General features: G+C 40.0%; 1 protein-coding gene across 1 annotated transcript in view; it reads right to left on the reverse strand.

Annotated features, from left to right (window-relative positions):
- The window catches only part of LOC112117767 (potassium channel subfamily T member 2), a 287,927-nt gene that overhangs the window by 68,612 nt on the left and 195,595 nt on the right, over nt 1–23,720 (reverse strand). The window contains exon 16 of the mRNA XM_026655747.2: nt 2,221–2,370. Within this exon, the coding sequence (XP_026511532.1) occupies nt 2,221–2,370 (150 nt within the window). The remainder of the gene's footprint in view (nt 1–2,220; nt 2,371–23,720) is intronic.

Genomic DNA, 23,720 nt, shown 5'->3' on the forward strand with positions numbered 1-23,720 from the left:
GGGGGGGGGAGCTGCCGTGGGGGGGGCGCCTCAGGGCAGCGGGGGGAGCTACCATGGGGGGGGGCGCCTCAGGGCACGGGGGGGCAGGGAGCTGCCGCAGGGCTGGGGGGGGGCAAGGTGGAAGTTTCGCCTAGGGCGCGAAACTTCCTTGCACCGGCCCTGTGTTTATGATCATACTACTGAACCAACTGAAATATTGTCTCAAACCAAAAATGAGAGACAACCGTTCTGACTTCCATACAGGTCAATCTACAATCTATGCCCGGGGTAGCCAACCTGAGCTTAAGAAGAGGCCAGAATTTACCAATGTACATTGCCAATGAGCCACAGTAATATGTCAGCAGCCCCCGCCCCCGCTCCCAGCGCCTCCCACCCACCGGCAGCCCCGCCGATCAGCACCTCCCCCTCCCTCCCCACACCTCCTGATCAGCTGTTTTGTGGTGTGCTGGAGGCTCTGGGGGGGGGAGGGAGTAAGAGCAAGGGCATGGCAGGCTCAGGGGAGAGGGAGGGAATGGGTGGAGTGGGGGCAGGACCTGTGGCAGAGCCAGGGGTTAAGCACCCCCCGGCACATTGGAAAGTTGGCGCCTGTAGCTCCAGCCCCGGAGTCAGTGCCTATACAAGGAGCCGCATATTAACTTCTGAAGAGCCGCATGTGGCTGTGGAGCCACAGGTTGGCCACCCCGATCTACGCTATATATATATTATCTGTGGAACGTTATTGCAGCACTGCGAACACTGCTATATCAGCATGGGGTGCTTAGCAGAGTAACTGTACTGTGCTACATCTAGCTGTGTAAGGGTCAATGGTTGTATTAGACAGGTTTTCAACAGAATCATTGATTTGCCAGGAATGCGTTCTCACGTACATTAAATAATGTTCCAATAGACTATCTGATGACAAAGCTTACTGAGGTCAACATAGGAGGTGTGAAATTTAAAAATTCATCTTTAGAGGCTCTCAAGTATGACGATGATATTGCTTTACTGGGAGAGATATGACTGACCAGCTAATGCTGGAAGAGTCATAAACTGTAGAATTTATGAGACTTAAGACTTGGGTGAAAAAACAAAAGCAATGCATGCCTCCTATAAAACAAACTACTAACCTGCCAATGCTGCATGTAGATGGCAATGGCACTGAATGAGTGAATAGTTCTATCTGGGTAATTGGTTTACAGCAGGAGATTCAACAACCAAAGAAGTTCCACATCAGCTTGGTCTTGTGTCAGTGACATTTCAGCATTTTCAAAGGACTCTGAGTGGTGGGATGTCTGCGTGACAACTAAGATATGAGTGTTCAATGTGGTAGTGATGACAACCCTGTTACATGAAGCAGAAACATGGCATTTAAAAACAACTGAGGAGAGGATACTAAACACTTTTCAGTGTGAAAAGTTATGGCATATTCTTAACATCCATTGCTTGGATTTTGTCACAAATGAGGAGATATTTAAGATCCTGGCAAGTTGCAACTTTGCACCAGTTGAGAACAAGATGACTGCAATGATGGGGTCATGAAGAGAAATGTACACATTTATAGAAGACTTATCGAGCTGCGGTTGAAAGGAGTAGAGCACCATGCTGACCACAACTGAGGTTGAAAGATGGAATTTTGAGGGATTTAAAGAAATTTAAATCCTCCCATACTGCCTCTTGACAAAGGAAGAAGATTTGCAAGGGTCCATTCAAGATGGAAGGCCATTCTGTGCACTGCCACAGCTACATCGTAGCCATGTGAATTTTGCTCATGATTAATCAAATATAAACTTAGCCTTTGACAGATGTGAAAGATCCAGTTCCTACAGAGAAGATATTTTAAGCATTCTTTAGATTCTATCCAGGAAAAAAGCCTTTAAATTGTATCGGCTAGGCAAAGCATGTATTGAATGTTTAATTTTGATAACTCCATATCAAGATGTTGATCTCCTGAATGTGATATCCATTCTTGATATCTGCCTAGATAGAACTAATCTCCTTTTGCCTTAAGGTTAGGCTGGTACATATAGACCGAAAAGGGTTTTCTTTTGACACTCAAAACTGGCAGGAGAATACACAAGTCCAATACAGTTTACAAGGGTCAGCAGTTATTTAAAACCAGAAGCAAAAGCAATACATAAGGTGGCAGTGACAACACAGAACAATGCAGTACAATATTTACTCTATGGACTCAACATACATGAAGATTCATCTGAATTTATAATCCTCTAATAATAAACATACTTTTTATGTGCATGGAAAGAAGCATATGTAAAGCTCTTTCCCTCATATTCAGCAAAAAACGTACTGTCCTCCAGATTAATGTGATACACTTCATTACCAGAGCATCGGCCGTACATTTTCTGCCACTGTTCTGGTGATTGTTGACCCTCCCTGAAACACACAGATAATGAGAATAATTTTAAACTTTGATGTAAAAACATCTAATTAATCATAGCAGTATCATATGGCAATAGTTTCTACAGATGTCTATTAGAAAGGCCCCACGAGCTAAACTGAAAGAAATATTTGCTTAGTAGCAGGGATGAGCAGATATTAATTAGATATTAATTACATGAATTAGGAAAGATTCTCTGTTCTAAAGTAATGGGTGTATTAAAAGTATCTCTACATTTTCTTGATAGCGAAGAGCGGAGACAATGTGAATTTCAAGTAATCCAGTCATAGGAAGTACATTAATTGCTATTTATATACTATTTCCATTAATACAAAAGAGCTGGAAATGGATCCTCATTAAAGATTATTAAGAAAATTTCAAAAGAACTAGTGGTGTGAGGTCCAGGTAACTGGGTAAGCAAATGTGTGTCAATCTGGCTATGGGCAAAATACCCCATTTGCAGTTTTGTTTTTACTATGTTCAGTGTTTTTAGCCTAATCTTAGATAGGGCTATTTAGTTACATACATGTTTATTCCTACCTTGTGCTTTATTCTGACTCCCCAGTTCAGAACACGCCACTTCTTTACCTGTCTAAAGCTCTCTTGACCTTTTATTTCACATCAACCAAGTGGGCTGCTTGTGCCTACATGAAGCCACAACGGACATGTGCTCAGTCATCCATCTATGCAATTGTAGGATTAGGTTCTATGGCTTAAAACTTGCTATGACATCAATGTAGACAGACCCTGTGCCCATGTGGAACTCCACTGACTTAAGACCATATGGAACCCTACTAATGGATCCCATTGCATGGACCCTTTTGCAGGATCAGGGTCATGGGGATCAGAATATAAGTAATTATCTATCTTGTGGAGCTGAGATCAAAATCCAGCCTAAAGCACATTGCTGGGGACTGAACAATTTCAGTTTACCAACAAATATTTTTGCCTTTCTTTCTGAACGTTATACTTCTTCCCAACACCTAATGTACACATTTTTTGTTTCTTTTCATGAAGAATTTTGTAAATATGTATGATTTTGAACCATTTTGAAAAACAAAACTATAAGATTGATATTTCATACAGATTTGTGAAGACAAAAATAGAGTAAATAAAAACAAAAAAAAAAGTAAAAAGATACAACTATCTGCATATAATTCAATATTCCAATAAGCTGAATGAGTCTATCAATAATTTACCTACTTGATTCAGGGACTATGCATTTCTCAATGAATGTCTATTTCACCTTGTTGCAGTGTTTAAAAGCATATTAACCATTCCAATTTCTCAGATGAAATATTCATGACATTATAGTTAAATGCATGTTATGCAGCCATAACAATCATAAAAAATATTGAGTAATTATTAAGCTGCCCAGCAGCACACATTGGATTTTTTTGGATTTTATATGTAAACTGTGAAATTTGGACACATTTTAAAAAGTTAAGGAACAGTATCTGATTAGAAGTGTTCACATACATTATCTCTGGTTATATAGTGGAACAAAATTCTTTAGGTTCTGTTGCAAAGTTGGTACTCTAATCAATATGTATCTCTGATGGACCTTGGTCTACTCTTCCTACTTCCATAGCTTTCTAAGTCCATGTCTACACTTATCGGTAAACCAGCACTGCTATGATCGACGCAGCGGTGTCGATTTAGCAGGTCTTGTGAAGACCCGCTAAGTCAATGGCAGAGTGCTCTCCCATCGACACTGAACAGTGTAGAGACTGCATTAAGTCAACCTAAGCTATGTTGACTTAAGTTACGTTATTCATGTAAAGTATAAGTAGTGTAAATTAGGATGATTTTACCACAGGGGTGTTGACAAGGCCTAATTGTTCCTCTAGTCTTCTTTGTCCATCAACCCCCTTTGACTTGACAGTCTCTTGGTCTTCACAATGTCCCTCTATACCTCTTCAAATATCCCTTCAAACATTCACCAGGCTCTTTCTAAAGCTTCCTAACCCCATGGCTTGCTTCCAGATGTAGTATCTCTGAAGCTAAAGAAGTAATGTTATTGTCATTAATATAAAGAGGATTATTTATTGAGGTCACTGGACACAAGCAGAACCTGTAGCATACTCTCTCTCTCTCTCTCTCTCTCTCTCTCTCTCTCTCTCTCTCTCTCACACACACACACACACACACACACACACACACACCACAAATGAAATGCACCCTGTGCTGCCTGGCATCACTTCAGCATGTCTCCCTAGTCATGGTCTGAGTTATGGAAGAGAATGATTATTACACTACAGCAGATCCCTGTCTGATACTCACCAAGCCCTCCCTGTTCTAAACTCTTCTTATGACCCTTGCACTCCCTTCTACTCTACCTCTTTCTCCCAACCTGAAATTTATTCTGGTCTCTAAATGGAATTTCCACACTTTGCCTTTGTTTGCAGTAGAGTGACTTTTATATTGCGCTAAAGCATGGAGAACACCTTTGATAGTTTTATAAAACAAAAGGTTGTGCTTTCCTTTGTATATGAAATAACCAAGCAGATGAACACAGTTAAAGTGCATTTACCACTAGATGTTAGAGATATTATAAATAATTATTCTATTATTCCAGTTTTTTGAGTGCTGTGGGAGAAGCCCTACCATGTCACCACTTGTAGGACAAAGCCTGTTTCTTTATTTTTCAGCACAATCAACATGCATTTAATAATCAGACTTATATGTACGAAACTTAATACTACATCTTTTAACAATTGTTATCTTTCAAGGTTTAAAATGGACTAAATCATTAGGTGATGTGATGCAAATACTTGTATGTATGGGAGGGGTTTAAAGTGGAGGGAAATCAAATTTTTAAGGTTTATCAAATATTTTAAATTTTGAAAAGTTTTGGGAGAAGGAAGAGTGATAGATGATTCAATGGGAGCCATTTGGAGACTAGTGGCAAGTATTTTATTTTCATAATAAGAACAAGGTTTTCAGTATTTGCAGTATAGCTGACTTGTTGGTCCCTTCTTTCTATCCCAAAATTAAGCTACCAGCTGGTGGTCTAGCATGCAACTGGGCATGGGCACTACAACTGCTGATTTGATACCTCCCCGCTCCCACCCAATGATGGTGTACAGGATGCAGGTAGTATGACCAGCCACTGTATATTAACCTCACCCCATGTTCTAACAGCTGGGGATCGGGAATTGAGGATCCTGGGCAAAAACTGAGCACAGCTAAGTTGCTTGAGGCATCTTTTAACACTCACTGATATGACATACTGAGCATGAAACATGTGAAAATAACAAATATGAGGGCAATTAAGGCTTAACACATAATTTGGGAGGTTGCAATTCGAAGTTGTGGATGTTAATCTGAAAATTGTAGCCTCTATGTATAAACTGACCTGTTCCAACTGGGAATAATATCCCAATCCACCTGGATGGAACCACATTCTGGTAGGATACATCTATACTAGAACTGTGAGCATGCCTCCCAGCCCAGACAGACAGACTTGTGCTAACTTGAGCTAGCCATGTAGATATTCCAGCACAGGTGATGGTTCAGGCGGTCAGGTGATCTTGGATTTGGGTAGCTAGTCTGTGCTGCCCTCTATGCTGCAGTATCCACACTACTATATTTGGTTTGTTAGCTTGAGTAGAGCTACCATAAGTCTGGTTACCCGGGTTGGGAGGCTGTCTCTTACGGTATGTCTTCACTAGCAGTCCTTTAGTGTGGCTGCGTGGTCATGGAACCAGCACTGGGAGAGAGCTCTCCCAGCGCTGTAAAAAATCCACCCCCACAAGGGGAGTAGCTACAAGCACTGGGGAGCGCAGCTTAGGATGACCAGACAGCAAATGTGAAAAATCGGGACAGGGGGTGGAGGGTAATAGGAACCTATATAAGAAAAAGACCCCAAAATCAGGACTGTCTCTATAAAATCGGGACATCTGGTCACCCTCATACAGCTACCAGCGCTGGTGCATGGTCTACACTGCCACTTTACAGCGCTGAAACTTGCAGCACTCGGGGGGTGTTTTTTCACATCCCTGAGCGAGAAAGTTGCAGCGCTGTACAGTGGCAATAAAGACAAGGCCTTAGTGATGTGTTTTTGACCATGGTGATTTTTTAAAGTATACCATTACTAGGACTCACATCCCCCGTACAAGAAACCAACTTAGGTCCCAACTCCTGCTCTAGATCTTCCTCTAGACAGGAAGGAACAAGAGTATTTCTGTCACATGTTAACAAGATTATAGTACCCTAGGCTACTGTTGTTTCTGCTCAGGTACAAACATCACAAGGCTTTGCCTGCTGTTCTTTGCATGATTGTGACCTTTCCACATTGATCCAGTCAATTAAAACTTAATCTGATTCATGCTAAACGTTTCTATTACAGCTAATCAATGAATGCATGCCTTTAGGACAGGTAACAATAATCAGTTTTTATTTGCTGTCTTGCCTTATTTCAAATCTCTTTAGAAAATCCATGTCACTACCAATCTTTTTATTGATTTTTATTTCTGCTCCAAAATACTTTTGGTTTTCTGTCCTGCTTTCATACTCTGTGGAACACAATCTCAAAGATACGTAATAATGCATTTATTAAAAGTTGCCGGGGAGGATACAAAATAAGCTTGCTTCAAAAAACACATAAAAATTGCTATTTTAAATTCTTTTCCTCACAGTGGTTATGCCACTAACTACAGCTAGAAAATGTCCATCTCTATCTTACTTTGGTGACCAATCACACTCAATATTATAAAACCAAATTCTGAATTGAAATCCATAGTTTCTGAAGATTGTGCCACCCTGAAACTAATATGTGTCAGTGATCCAGTTATTTAAAGGTGAAATGTTCCTTATTCCATTAGCAATCCCTTCCCCTACTGCATACATATCTATTCATAGTCAGATGTTTTTGCATTATAAGTGAGGGGTTATATTTCCAGATGTAAGATTTGAAAAATTAATGTAATGCTAAACTATTATAAAACTAGTATATAAAATAACTTATCCATTTTTATTGTACTGTTACTAATAGACAAAGTATCATGAGATAGTAGAATAACAAAGCTAGAAAAGTAATTCTAAAATAAAATAGTGCCATATTTTTACTTTTTTCCCCCTAAAATAAAATGTTTCACCTGGTTAAAGACTGCTTGGTTCCAGTTAGATGTCTAAAAGCTTCCCAAGGTGCTGTTCTGCAAAGATCACATGAAGTTCATAAATTCAGAAATGCTATTATCTACCAACATGTTTGTTCTATAACAAGTTCTAGTAGCAGACTGTATTTATTACTAGGCTAGAAATCTATAAAGATGGTCAGCTTTTTAAATCTGGTACAAAATCAGGTTTCTCGTTTTCAAAAAAAAGAAAAAGAAAAAGAACAACCCCAAAACATGCTCAACTTTACTCATTTGAGTAGTCCCATTTAATACAATGAGGTTACTCACATCTCACATGCTTAAATCTAATATGCTCATATAGAGGCCCAATGCAATTCACACTGATGTCAATGGAAAGACTCCCATTAACTTCAATGGTAGTTTGATCTGATTCCATATTGTTTAGAAAACTTTGTAGAGAAATCAGAAATGAAGATGAGTTTCATTTACATATACAGTATGGATGTTTAAAACCTATATATATTTTTTTCCTGTGGAAACATTATTACTAAGCTAGTGCAATACAACACTTATTTTGCTGCATGCTGTTGCTACCTATGTATTTAATTTTTGTAGACTTTTTATAATCTTCAGGATTGTCAGAAACTAGTTGTATTCATAAGAGGTGTCAAACTATTTAATATTCATAGTAAATGTAATCCTTTTCTTTCTGTTCACAATCCAGTTTTGGTATGTACAAGGGTGCGTGTTAAAGCTGTTCACCAGATAGTTTGATAGACAGTTTGGACCAAATTTTTTTCGTCTGTGGGTTGATCGTGAACTGTTTGGATTCAGCTGTTCCCTAGGGCCTAGGCATTATCCCTGGCTGTGTAAGTGGTCACATGAGTCACCTGGAGTGAAATCCTAGCTCTGGAGTTAATGGGAGCTTTGATATGGAATTCAGTGAAGCCAAGATTTCACCCATGGTATTGTTTCTGTTCCCTGACCTAAATGAATGAAACTTTTTAAACAAATGGAGAATGACCAATAGCATTTCATAAATACTCTCGTCAATGCATTAATCTTTGTTTGCACGCAAATATAGTATTAAGAAAGAGCAGCCTTACATGGTGATAACAAAGGCAATCATTTGAATTTGTACATGGTCAAAATGAAAAGCAGAATGTAATTTGAAAGATGTTTAAAAATGATGTTTCAGGATTTGACCAGCTCCATTATTTACTGAATCCAAACACAAAATAAATTGCTGTTCATGTTCTTTCTTGATCTTACTTGCAGTATTTCTGCTAAGTCTTCCTTGTATTATGGCTATATTCTGCTTTTTTTCTTTCCCCTCACCCCCAAGCGTTATTGGGTTAACAAAGGGATGAAACTGACCACTTGAACTTTGTATTGGGGCTGTTTGCCATGTCTGTTAGCGGAACATCAGAGAGAGGCTGTGCTTCAGGCCAGGTTAGACAAGTGCAGAAGGCAGCAGTGTGGACAGAACTGGGGAGGGGTACATCTTTATATGGATCAAATGTAAGAGACATGTAAGTTTCTTTTTTGGCTACTGCTCTAACACATAGATAGTGCCTCACTTCCTCATCCCACTGCTTCATTCCCAATCTTCCCACCCCTCCATGCACTCACCTTTCACTTGAACAGTCTTATTATTGGGCTTTATGCAGGTGAAGTTAATTTCAGCAAATTTGTCTAGAGTCTAAACTGAAGTCACCAAACTTGTATTATTTGTAACCTGTCAGACATGGGCCTTCTATGACCCTAATAGTGGATTTATTATTCAGGAAAACTTCCTATTGGCTTTAACCAGGGCCGGCTCCAGGCACCAGCTTGCCAAGCAGGTGCTTGGGGCGGCCACTCCGGAGAGGGGCGGCAGGTCCAACTATTCGGCGGCAATTCGGCGGACGGTCCCTCACTCCTGCTCTGATCGAAGGACCACACGCCGAATTGCCGCCGCAGATCGCGACCGCGGCTTTTTTTTTTTTTTTTTTTTTTGCGCCGCTTGGAGCGGCAAAAACCCTGGAGCCGGCCCTGGTTTTAACTGGATGGGCTTCAAAAGTACGACTGCTCAAGCCTATTACATATTGCAGATCATTACATGATATAGCTCTCTATCCATGTCAATAATTCTGGGGATTTAAACTCCAATATAATAAAGTTTATTTTTGGGCTGTGTAATAACACAATATTGAAACAGGAACCAGCTGCACAGGAAAAAGCTCATTTGAATATCAACACTCAAACAAAGCTTTATCTTTTTTAATGGTTTGGAATGAAAGACAATTTGCTAAAGAAAACAGTGCAAATTTTAGAAATATTAGAAACTCGGACACAAGAGTATCTGCCCTCCATTTTTTGTTACATCTATTGATATTTGGCTTAGAGCAAAACATATTTTGAAGTATTTTATGCAAAAAATATAATTTCCACTGGCTTTTTGATACTTACACTAATTTGTTCAATAAAATTAAAAGTTCAACTGAATCACTTCTAGTCTATTTACAATTCAAGATATTGTAATTATTACCAGCCATTTTTGTCATTATCAAATGTAACCAAGCATCCAAAAAGGCAAAATCCTAAGAGTCCATTGAATTCTATGTTAAAGCAATTTCATAAAATGTGGCAGTCCAATAGTTACCTCTAGATGGAGCTAAAAAAACAACCAATTCTTGTAAACAGAGGCTTCCTATTGTAGGGAAGACAATGAAGCACAGTTACTTTACTAATACTAATACTAAGGTGCAACACAATGAAAGTTTTTAGTAGAGCTGTCAATTAATCCCAGTTAACTCAAGTGATTAATTCAAAAAAATTAATCACAATTAAAAAAATTAATTGTGATTAATTGCAATATTAATCGCACTGTTAAACAAGAGAATACCAATTGAAATTTATTAAATATTTTGGATGTTTTTCAGAAAAAACTTTTTCTACCTTTTCATATATATCTTATATTCTGTGTTGTCATTAAAATCAAAATGTATATTTTGATTACAAATATTTGCACTGTAAAAATGATAAACAGAAGAAATAGTATTTTTCAGTTCACCACATACAAGTACTGTAGTGACATCTCTTTGTCCTGAAAGTGCAATTTACAAATGTAGATTTTTTTTGTTACTTAACTGCACTCAAAAACAAAACAATGTAAAACTTCAGAGCCTACAAGTCCACTCATTCCTACTTCTTGTTCAGCTAATCGCTAAGATAAACAAATTTGTTTACATTTACAGGAGATAATGCTGCCCTCTTCTTATTTACAGTGTCATCAGAAAGTGAGAACAGGCATATGTATGGCACTTTTATAGCCAGCATTGCAAGGTATTTACATGCCAGATATGCTAAACATTCGTATGACCCTTCATGCTTCAGCCACCATTCCAGAGGACATGCTTCCATGCTGATGACGCTCATTTAAAAAGAATGCCTTAATTAAATTTGTGGCTGAACTTGTTGGGGGACAATTGTATGACCCCTGCAGTGTTTTACCTGCATTCTGCCATATATTTCATGTTATGGCAGTTTCGGATGACGACCAAGCACATGCTGTTGTTCGTTTTAAGAACACTTTCATTGCAGATTTGACAAAACGCAAAGAAGGTACCAATGTGAGATTTCTAAAGATAGCTACAGCACTTGACCCAAGGTTTAAGAATCTGAAGGGTCTTCAAAAATCTGAGAGGGCAGAGGTGTGGAGCATGCTTTCAGAAGTCTTAAAAGAGCAACACTCCGATGCAGAAACTACAGAACCCGAACCACCAAAAAAGAAAATCAACCTGCTGCTGGTGGCATCTGACTCAGATAATGAAAATGAACATGCATTGGTCTGCAGTGCTTTGGATTGTTATCGAGCAGAACCCGTCATCAGCATGGACGCATGTCCCCTGGAATGGTGATTGAAGCATGAAGGGACGTATGAATCTTTAGTGCATCTGGCAGGTAAATATCTTACAATGCGGGCTACAGCAGTGCCACAAGAATGCCTGTTCTCATTTTCAGGTGACATTGTAAACAAGAAACGGGCAGCATTATCTCCTGCAAATGTAAACTAACTTATTTGTTTGAGCGGTTGGCTGAACAAGAAGTAGGACTGAGTGGACTTGAAGTTCTACAATTTTACATTGTTTAATTTTTAATGCAGTTTTTTTTTTACATAATTCTATATTTGTATGTTTAACTTTCAAGATAAAGAGATTGCACTACAGTACTTTTATTAGGGGAATTGAAAAATACTATTTCTTTTGTCTTTTTACAGTGAAAACACTTGTAATTAAAAATAAATATAAAGTGAGCACTGTACACTTTGTATTCTGTGTTGTAATTTAAATCAATATATTTGAAAATATAGAAAACATCCAAAATATTTAAATGAATGGTATTCTATTATAGTTTAACAGTTTGATTAAGTGCTCAATTAATCTTTTTAATCTCACGACAGCCCTAGTTTTTAGGAATGTAATGAAAGGCATGATTTGAAAAGGAAAGGCTCATATAGAAGACAATTTTAAAGAGTCCTTTTTACAAAAACCATAGTCAACTTTGTTGACTAAGGAAAATTTCTAGGTTCAGGCTTTTATTTATATCTAATTGTGATCACTTATTTTTAGTAGATGCACTAAATATTTATTAATGCCAAATCATAACACCACCTTCAGTGTATGATTTTTACGTAAAGGTGAAATGAATATTCAATGAATTGACACAAACTGGGACTCCCACATTGAATATGAAACTAATTTATGATGGAAGACCCAGAAAAAAGGGATTATTTTGATATGATTAAACATTGCCCCACTTTAATTATAATATATTTTGGTGCTTGTTACACTTTATATACAATTTAGAATATTGCATTCAGTATCTCATACATAAAAGCTATGTTAAAAGAACATTATTAAATTTGAAAAGTTAACACACTCAAAAGATATAAAATGCCAGAAAACTATGGTTGCCTGTGCCACTTTTTCAGCCACATTTTCTTGTAAGTATAAATTATCACACCATCTTCAATTAGATGATCACATACTCTTTGTAAAACAGGACCCATACTTTCTTCAGTGCATAGAATGGAGCTGCTCTAGGGGTTGAATCAGGGATGGGTAGTAAAGGAGGCTGTTGTCTGCATTTCTGAATTTTAGAGCTATTTGATTTTGCAACCTTATTGCTCTTTTAATGTAGGGGGTGAATATATGTTTGATATATACAGCTTGAATGTACTTTTCTAAATGAAACCAGTACAAACCAAATATTGCAATTTTTAGGAGCTAGCGAATAGGGGACCACAAACAGGGGAGTTTGAGAGGGGGAGAAGGTGATCCCCCTGCTGAATGAACAAGGTGCGAGTCCTTTATGCAGGGTAAAATGGATTTATTTGGGTTTAGACCGCACTGGGAGTTGGGCATCTGAGTGCTAAAGACAAGCACACTTCTGTGAGCTGTTTTCAGGCAAACTTGCAGCTTTGGGGCAAGTGATTCAGACCCTCGGTCTGTGTTGGAGCAGACGGGAGTGTCTGGCTGAGCAAGACAGGGTGCTGGAGTCCTGAGCTGGCAGGGAAAACAGAAGCAGGGGTAGTCTTTGCACATCGGGTGGCAGCTCCCAAGGGGGTTTCTGTGATCCAACCCGTCTCAAGGGGGTAGAGCTGAGCTAGGAGAGAAGGCCTTAAAAGCCAGAGGATAAGCGACCAAGAGGAGCTAGCGAACAGGGGAGTTTGAGAGGGAGTTTGTAGGAGGGAGTTGTAATATAAGCGCTATGGTTAGGAAAGGCCGCATCGCCAGTGCCAATGCTGCTCCTGTCTCCTCCACCTGTGCCTGTATCCAGACAGACAGCCTAACCATGGATGTCTCTACCCAGATCCTGGGGTGGCTTTGCAGAGACAGTGGCCTGCATTTCCCACCCTCAGAAAGCCAGGCTGGTGGAACCATCCAGTGAGAAACGTGCCTATTGGTGGAATCTCTCAGGAAGCAGGTGGGAGAGCTACAGGAGGAGGTGGCTAGGCTGAGGAGCATCAGTGCCCATGAGGAATTCCTTGAGAGTATTCACATGGAGACATCCGAGGCTGAGGAAGCTATCCAGCTACAGAGGATTGCTGTGACACCACCGGCGGAGGAGGATATGGCTCTGTCACAGGGAGGACACTGGCAGCTGGTTACTTCTGGCAGCAGGCAATGCTCCACCCCTACTCCCAATCCACTCACCACGGTGTTGGAAAACCGATATGCTGCCCTGGCAATGAGCAATGAGGAATCATCCCCAGAGGAGGAGAATACACGTACCTCCAGGGCTGGGAGAATCGTAACCACCACTCCCAGGAGGAAATGTAGGGCAGTGGTGGTTGGTGACTCTCTTCTGAAGGGGACAGAGGCACCCCATCTGTCACCCTGACATGGCATCCCGGGAGGTATGCTGCTTGCCAGAGGCCCATATCCGAGATGTTACGGGGGGATTGTCGAGGATCATCTGGCCCTCTGACTACTACCCCATGCTACTCATCCATGTGGGCACTAATGATCCTGCGAGGTATAACCCTTAGCAGATCAGAAGTGACTACAGGGCTTTGGGAATAAGGGTGAAGGAGATGGGAGTGCAGGTGGTGGTCTCTTCGATCCTTCCAGTCAAGGGTAGGGGCCTAGGCAAAGACAGATGCATCCTGGAGGTGAATGCCTGGCTGCGAAGATGGTGTTGCCAGAAGGGCTTTGGCTTCCTTGACCACGGGATGCTGTTCCAGGAAAAAGGACTGCTAAGAAGAGATAGGGTCCACCTATTGAGGAAGGGGAAGAACATATTTGGATACAGACTGGCTAACCTAGTGAGGAGGACTTTAAACTAAGTTCGAAGGGGGCAGGTGACCAAAGCCCCCAGGTAAGTCAAGAACATGGAGACCTGGGAGAAGATTTGGAATTTGGGGGGAGCATGGGCTGTTATAGCAGGGATAAAGGACAGACAAGACAGAACTGGGGGTGGGGGGATCAAATCAGTATCTTAAATGTCTGTATACTAATGCAAGGAGTATGGGGAATAAGCAGGAAGAACTCAAAATGCTACTAAATAAACACAACTATGACACAATTGGCATCACAGACCTGGTGGGATAATACATGACGGGAATATTGGTATAGAAAGGTACAGCTTGCTCAAGAAGGACCGGCAGGGAAAAAAAGGAGGAGGTGTTGCCTTATATATTAAAAATATATACACTTGGACTGAGACTGAGATTGAGATGGAAATAGGAGACAGACTTGTTGAAAGTCTCTGGGTAAGGATAAAAGGGGTAAAAAACAAAGGTGATGTCATGGTAAGGGGTCTACTATAGACCACATAACCAGGAAGAAGAGGTGGATGAGGCTTTTTTTAAACAGCTAACAAAATCACCCTAAGCACAGGACTTGGTGGTGATGGGGGACTCCAACTACCCAGACATCTATTGGGAAAAGAACACAGCAAGACACAGATTATCCAATAAGTTCTTGGAATGTATTGGAGACAATTTTTTATTTCAGAAGGTGGAGACAGCTACCAGGGGAGAGGCTGATCTAGATTTGATTTTGACAAGTAGGGAGGAACTGGTTGAGAATTTGGAAGCAGAAGGCAGCTTGGGTGAAAGTGATCATGAAATGGTAGAGTTCATGATTCTAAGGAATGGTAGGAGGGAGAACAGCAAAATAAAGGCAATGGATTTCAGGAAGATAGACTTTGTAGCAAACTCAGGGAGCTGGTAGGTAAGATCCCATGGGAAGCAGGTCTAAGGAAAAAAACAATAGACAACTGGCAGTTTTTCAAAGAGTCATTATTAAGGGCACATGAGCAAACTGTCCCACTGCATAGGAAAGATAGGAACTATGGCAAGAGACCACCCTGGCTTAACCAGGAGATCTAACGTAGTGAATGCCAATAAAAATGAGGTAGGATCAGTAGAGGCTAAAATAGGGAAAGATCAAGATAAAAATTACTTGGACAAATTAGATGTCTTCAAGTCACCAGGGCCTGATGAAATACATCCTAGAATACTCAAGGAGCTGACTGAGGAGATATCTGAGTCATTAGCGATTATCTTTGAGAAGTCATGGAAGAGGGGAGAGATTCCAGAATACTGGAAAAGGGCAAATATAGTGGCCATCTATAAAAAAGGGAATAAGGAAAACCCAGGAAATTACAGACCAGTCATCTAAACTTCTGTACCTGGAAAGATAATGGAGCAAATAATTAAGCAATTAATTTACAAACATCTAGAAGATAATAAGGTGATAAGTAATAGTCAGCATGGATTTGTCAAAAACAAATGGTGTCAAACCACCTGATAGCTTTCTTTGACAGGGTAACAAGCCTTCTGGATGGGGGGAAGTGATAGACGTGGTATATCTTGACTTTAGTAAAACTTTTGATACTGTCTCTCATGACCTTCTCCTAAACTAGGGAAATGCAACCTAGATGGAGCTACTATAAGGTGAGTGCAAAATTGTTTGTAAAACAGTTCCCAAAGAGAGTAGTTATCAGTGGTTCACAGTCATGCTGGAAGGGCATAATGAGTGGGATCGTGCAGGGATCAGTTCTGGATCCGGTTCTGTTCAATATCTTCATCAATGATTTAGATAATGGCATACAGAATATGCTTATAAAGTTTGCGTATGATACCAAGCTGGGAGTGGTTGCAAGAGTTTTGGAGGATAGGATTAAAATTCAAAATGATCTGGACACACTGGAGAAGTGGTCTGAAGTAAATAGGATGAAATTCAATAAGAACAAATGCAAAGTACACTGTTTAGGAAAGAACAATCAGTTGCACACAACATAATGGGAAATGACTGACTAAGAAGGAGTACTGCGGAAAGTGATCTGAGGGTCATAGTGGACCACAAGCTAAATATGAATCAACAGTGTAACATTGTTGCAAAAAAAGCGAACATCATTCTGGGATGTATAAGCAGGAGTGTTGTAAGTAAGACACGAGAAGTAATTCTTCTGCTTTACTCCGCTCTGATTAGGCCTCAACTGAAATATTATGTCCAGTTCTGGACGCCACATTTCAGGAAAGATGTGGACAAATTGGAGAGAGGTTGGACATTAGGAAAAACTTCCTAACTGTCAGGGTGGTTAAGCACTGGAACAAATTGCCTAGGGAGGTTGTGGAATCTCCATCATTGGAGATTTTTAAGAACAGGTTAGACAAACACCTGTAAGGAATGATCTAGATAATTAGTCCTGCCATGAGTGCAGGGGACTGGACTAGATGACCTCTTGAGGTCCCTTCCAGTTCTATAATTCCATGATTAAAGTGGAGCAATGTTTTTTTTTAAAGCAAACTGAAAAAAACAGAAATTTCATCAGGTGCCATCATATTGACACCACATCAGTCCTCAGTAGGCTCGGAACCTTTAAATCCACTACAGAGACCTCTGCTAGTTGAGCTAATGGAGAAACTGATAGCAATATCAAATTGTCAAACCCTATGTAGTCAGCAATACAGAGGGATGGGACCCTTTGCCAATGGGTTTCACAGATACTGACTGACACCATTCTGTCTGTTAAGACTCAGGGCTCTTGGAGTCCATTCCAGGCTGTGGAGGGGAGTGTTCTCTAGTGGACACAAACTCTTCTGTTCTGCCGAACACACCCTGATTCCATGCCTTGTGCCCTGTCCCCTCCAAACTGTCCCTCTCTGTCCTGTCTTTTCCCCACCCCAGTTCCTCCTCATAGTCTCATTCTCCATTTCTCATCCCCATCTGCTTGCCCAGCGAGTTCCAGTTTCTCCATCTTCCCTCTTCCACTCCCGGTTCTAGTTTCCCTCCCCAGGCTTCTCATCCAATCTGTCTCCATCTGCTTGATCTTTGTCCTTGTTTAATCTCTCCCTGGGTCCTTGTCCCAGCTTCTTTGCTCAGCCATTTCCAGTTCTCAATCCACACCCAAGCTCCTTATCAGACCGGTTCTGTCTCCCGCCCTCTGTCCTGTTCCCCACCCATTGGTTTCTAGTTCGTCTCTTTGTTCAACCAATGCCCAACCAAGACTAGCCTCCCCTTACCCTCTCAGCTCCAAGTCCCAGTTTCCACACCCAAGCAGTTCCAGCCTTCACTCTCTCCCTTCTCCTAGCTCTCAGTCTCAGTTTCTCCTCCCACCTGGCTCAGTCCCAACTTCTCCCAGTCCCTTTGACAAGCCAGACCTAATCTCTCTTCCCTACCTCAGTCCTACTCTCACCAGACTGCTTTTTCCAAACTACTCCTTTACTTTCTTCCTGTCCCATAGTCTGGCTTTCGTTCCTCTCAATTCAAATTATATGGCTTCCTCTTTCATGTTGTCCGTGTGCCAGCAGAGGTGTCATGGAAAGCACAAGAGAGACAGGTTCCCTGCTCTCAGTTCTGGTGGATAGTCAGAGCATCTGGATGTAGTCATTACTGGAAAAGTCTTTCTGAGCTCCTGTAGCCCTGGGCTGCGCATGCTCAGTTGCTCTCTGAGAATGGTGAATGCACAGATGAGTCACAGGTGGAAGCAATGAGGGAATGAGGCATACTTGGTTGCCCGGTGACAATGGGAATGACACATGCACAACTTGGTCACTATGAGGGACTGAGAGTAGCTGGAACATGCTGAGGAGAGGACAGAAGTTTCTGAGATTTTAGTAGTTAAACTCTAAGAAAGCTCTACTGAGGATAATGTGCATGCTCTCTTTTAAGGCTTATAACTTGGCCAAATTTGGGTGGATTTTCTCCGGGATGGCAAAAGGCATGTTTCTGACACAAAGGCTTTGCCCCCAACCAAATGCTCGCATGGAGGTAGTACTTCTTCTTCTTTTTTTTTTTTTTGGTCTCTCAAGACAATGTAACATGGGTAAAAAAAAATGTATTTTTCCCTAGCATGAGTCTTGGAAATGCCTGTACCATTTTGGCTGAAGTTAAAAAATCAACCTGAAACAGACACCAACTATGGAAGTTTCAGTCAGAATGGCTAAAATTTTCAAAATTATAAAGAATTGAAAACAGGATCTTATGGTGGGAAGTATGGGCCAACCTTACCAGCCCCACCTATAATTATGGGCTTGCAATAGTGAGACTATAGTTCAGGTTGTCAGAACTTTCTGTTTTACAGGGTCTATACCTCAGTGTCTTACATTTTCAGAACCTTTTTTTTTAATAATCTCCATGCCATGGAGAATTTAAACCAAATTTCAGACGCTCATTAACTTGTGTGTGGAATGGTCTCCAATATGGATTTTGTAGTGTTGGTATTTTTAGTAACTTTGGTCCAACTGGAACACTGGGAGGGATTGTTGTTATTTTGGGGGGAGCGGGTTGTGTCCTCCCCCGACAGTGCACATTTGCTGCCACCTGAGCAGTAGCATCGGAGATAATCAACCACTCATCACTCCTTCCTGTTTATTCGCATTCTTGTGTGGTGGTGGTGGTGTGTGTGTGTGTGTGGGGGGGGGGGGTCACTGTGGCTGCCTGTGATAACTGATTTCCCTCAGACCACCATGATGTCATTACAAAGAAGAGTGCAGCTCCTCCTGGGAATGAGAGCAGACTGGGTTTGGATAAGCTCCTGCTTTGCTCTAGTGGGTTTCTACTGGGTAAATTACACAGTTTCTTTTTCAAAAAGGGTTACATGAAAATAAGAACAAGGAGCTGCAATTTGTCCTCCCTGTTGTTTATCTGCATCTTACAAATTGTGGGCTGTGGCTTTTGGAATATTTACCTTTTAAAAAAGGTGGGAAATCTATAGCTGAGTCCCAGCTCAGTTCTTTGTTACACAGTTAGAAAAATGTCATTTAGAAACTGTAGTAAAACTTGAATAGTTTAATTTCATTATGTTCAATGTATGGATGAATATGGCACTAACAGTAGCAATAAGATACATATGTTTTCCTCAGTGTACAAGTGCTTTATTTATACAGCACATATATAATAATTTTCTTTCGATTAAAAAAAACCACTAAGGAAACTCACAGAGTACTTAATTTAACATTAGTTAGCATTGCTCTCATCAGTAACCTAAACCATAACATACAAAGTTAAAGATTAAAAGGTTGCAAAGTAAAGCATGCTCAAAGTGTGGAAATGCCAGAGTGAACATTGCCTGTGCAACCTTAAATCAATCCCCTTGTGCATAAGAACTACAATACAGTCTTTAATAATGTTCCCAATTTTTTATTTTCTTTTTTGTACACAGGAAGCTTACCTCATCCAGTGCACAAGACCAGTCTGTTCTGGGGATGAATCAGTGTTGTGTAGTGAATGGGCCTGTTGTCTATAGGAACCCTGCCTCATTTTGTTGCAGAAGTTGTAAGACTAGTAGAGCAAATGAGGCAGGGGATGCAGGAAGGGAAAGGAGAGTCTCATAGTTAAGTCACCTGAAAGCTGCCTTGGAGACTTGGCTTCTAATCCTGTACCTCCCAAAGAGTTCCTATGAGATGCTGGGTAATTCATTTATACCAATTTTTTCATAGGTAATCAATGCTACGTATAGTGAAAGGCTACATTTTGGTTGGATGATCAAAGTTCCTTCTGGCATTTCTTCAGTTAAGAGTGCTTGACTTTGCAACTTTTTAATCCATTCTAATCCTTAATTTTGTATTTCCTATTTTTTATGCTTTAGTTTATCGATAAGAGCAACTTTTAATCTTAAATGAAGATTATTTTGTTTGTGAATAACAAATCTAATTCAAGTCTAATTTTATTACATTTAGGCCAGATTCTCAGATAGCATAAATCAGCATATCTTCACTTACTCTATTTTGCTAAACCAATTAACACCAACTGGTCATCTGGTCCATAATTCTTTTTCCAAATGTTTCATTTTAAAAAAACAAGCACATGTTGACATATGGTGTTATCCTTATTAAACAAGTTTCATGTGGCTTTATACTCAGGTGATAGTGAGCAAGTCATTTTGTTTAACTAAAACATTCTGCGTGGAATGAAGAAAAACTTGTGGTTTTTTTTAAGTTATAGATGGCACTGGCAATCTGTCTGGTTATGTATCTTTGCACAGCCACTTATTGTATCATTTTGTCTGTCTTTGTATAACTCAGAAATCAATATATAGGATTAAAATTATAAATAAATGTTATTGTGTATAATGTGAAAATTGAACACAGAATACCATGATGTTTCAAACTGTGCCTTCATTTTATTCTTGTCATAGGGTGACACAATGAGCATTGTGAATTTGAGCCAGTAATTTATATACTTAATTATTCAAAAAATTGCCACAGTATTATAGAATATGAAATATGTACAAGGCTTACAGTTATAGCTGCTATTACAGGATAGCCTGTCTCTTGAAGACACTGTTTTATTTATTATTTTACATGAGATTTAGTTCTTGTTTTCTGTGGAATTAATGTGACCAAATGTGATATGAAAAAAGATAAGATCTTGTACATTTTCCTTTCATTTTCTTCCTTTTGTTTTAATTGCCACAGCACTCTCTTTTTCTGTCCTTTGAAAATACTGGGGAACTGACATCTAGGTAAATGCATACACTGTAAAAGTTGGGCTATGAATAATTAGAGGTCAAACTGATCGCCACATTTGGGGTTGGGAAGAAATTTCCCCCCAGGTCAGATTAGCAGGGGACCCGAAGGTGATTTTGCCTTCTATAGCATGGAGAGTGGCTCTCCTGCTAGGATCATGTGGTCATATCTCATATAATCAATTACAGCCATTGCAAGGGCCTTGGGCATTAGTGGCATCTCAGCCTCTCCTGTTCTCTGTCTAGGGCACACAACAGTCTAGTCTCCTGAGGACTGAAATGCTTTAGTCTCACCCAAGTTTTTGGGTGCAATATAAAGGTAACTGGGTGAGGTCAGATTATATGATCTAATGATCCGTTCTGGCTTTAAACTCTGAAATCTATGAAGAGCCAAATTAGCCAAACCCGACTGGCAGCACAGGTACCAGGAGACTAGGAAATTGGAACTGGAGATTCAGGGGAAAAGTTTAAAAATAAAAAATAATCAGACCCATCAGGTGAAGAGGGCTAGCTGGGAAAGCTGTGGTTTATAGCTGGCTAGTGAGCTTTTTGTTGTGGGTTAGTGCTCTCATGTTATGTTGTAATTTATAGTAAACTTTGTCTAGGTTTGATTTTGATATTTTTTTAATCCCTTTCTCCATCTGAAGGAGAATGATAAACTGAACTTTTACCCTATTTAGACTGGCGCATTTGTTTTTTTTTTTTTGTTAGAAAGTCAACCCACCCACTTGGTTTCTATAGCAGCTGCATGTCAAAAAGACAACTCATAATGCAAATACTTCTTGGGATGCCATCTCTAAATTCATACTATGGTTAGACCCAAGTCAAGAAGGTTGTGGTAACATATGAACCAGGATTAGATTTAGGGTAGAATTCAAGGTTAAGGTCTAGTTGGGCCTTGGTATTTTGATTCAGAGGTTCTAAACATCATGGATTCAGAACTAAAATATCAGGAGTTCCATTAAAACAAGATCAGTGTTGTCCAATCAGCTTACTAGCATGGTGAAAGCACAATGAAATCAGCAGTTTCTACTAGAACTTGGACACATTTGAATAAGAACGAGAAAGTAAGATCTCATTTTCGAACAGATCCAAAGTCCATTCATTGGAAAGACTCCCATTGACTTCAGTGGGCTTTGGATCAATTAGTAACATTTAACTTTTCTTGTCCTTTATATTTTAAAAAAGCAATTTGCAAAATTTCACAGAAGTAATAGCATGTCAAAGCGCTCGTGTGAAATTTTTCAATGGAACAGTTTTGTCAAAATTGAAATGCTCCTCAGGAATGTGTCTATTTTGATGAAATTTGTTTGATGGAAAAGAGGTGAAGTGAATTGTTTTGACTTTCTCATTTCAATAAGGTAAAAACATTTCATTTTGACTTTTTATAAAATCTTTCCACAGCTAGTTTCTCATGAGTTTCTGTATGTTTTCTATATTGAGGATGCAAAATATAACTAGCAATTACTAATGTGAGTAGAAGTGTCCTTCTTCCCAGTAATCAGCACTGGCAATTTTCAAAGTGAAGAACCAGACCATAAATCAGTTACTTTAACATCCCTCCTTACAACAGTTAATTCAGGGAGCTAGCCAAAAATAGTAGGAATTCTCACATTCTGTCATATTAACTTTATATCATGGTATAGAAGAAAAATCAATGTAGAAAACATTACTTTGTATAAATGGAGAACCTGACTGAGTTGGAAATGTAATGCTAAAGGACCTGAAGTGCCAGGGGGAGGGGGGAAATCTTTCATGTGTTAATTGGCTGGTGAAGAACCTTCTGTGCCATCTGTTAAAAATGCTGCTACTTCTTCATGTACATATGACATTGAAGTGTTTTGGTTTCTTTAAGCCTCTGAATTCTGTGTACACAAGCAACCAAAGTTAGGCTAATGAAGGAAATATATTATTCACGGTTCTTGGGAGGCATGCAAACTATTTCATTGTGTTCTTATTAGCAGATTCTAACACCGTAAACTCAACTAAAATCTTTACACTTGCTGTTCTCAGAAGTTAAAGTTCTTGCAGTAAATGTGGTATTCTGCATCCTAAGCACAGGGGAATACTCCAGATGCCTTGCTAAAGGTTAAATGCCACTGCATGGTAAATGTCAAGATTTTAGGGGTGCCCATGACAGCTTCATGAAATATATGTTTATAGTAAAATCCTAAATTTCCTGGTAATACAAGCATTCAGCTGTGTACTGGGATTTACTCTCTAACTTGCCTCTCTGCTGGTACTGTTCTCACAAGAATGCCTTAGCATTTTAAAAAATAACTTTGAAAAGAAATCACAATGGGTGTTATGTCCTTACTGGGATATGCAAGTCGGCTGGCATTTTCAAGGAGCCCAAAGGAGATTGTGCTGACTCTTACTGGGAACTCAGTGTCCCCATCTTTTCAGCTCTTCTAAAAATTAATGGGCACTACCTCCATTTAAACAGTTAGGGGCAGATCCTCAGCTGGTTTAAACGGAGGTAGCTCTGTTGAAGTCAATAAAACTAAAATGATTAAACCAGCTGATGCTCTAGCCCTCAGAGCTAGACAGTGTGAAAACATAATGGGTATTTCTCACTTGGACCTCCGCATTCGGACTGAGCGCAATGGAAGTCCTTGGACTTGGAATTCAGAGACTGCACAGATCCAGTACCAGAACTGGCTCTCACCTGTGCAAAGTGGAAACAGTAGTGCAGGGGTCGGCAACGTTTGGCACGCGGCTCGCCAGGGTAAGCACCCTGGCGGGCTGGGCCAGTTTATTTACCTGCTGACGCGGCAGGTTCGGCCGATCGCGGCCCCCCT

This window comes from Terrapene carolina, unplaced genomic scaffold, assembly GCF_002925995.2.
Source record: "Terrapene carolina triunguis isolate 2854851 unplaced genomic scaffold, T_m_triunguis-2.0 Scaffold211, whole genome shotgun sequence".
NCBI classification, from domain to species: domain Eukaryota; kingdom Metazoa; phylum Chordata; order Testudines; family Emydidae; genus Terrapene; species Terrapene triunguis.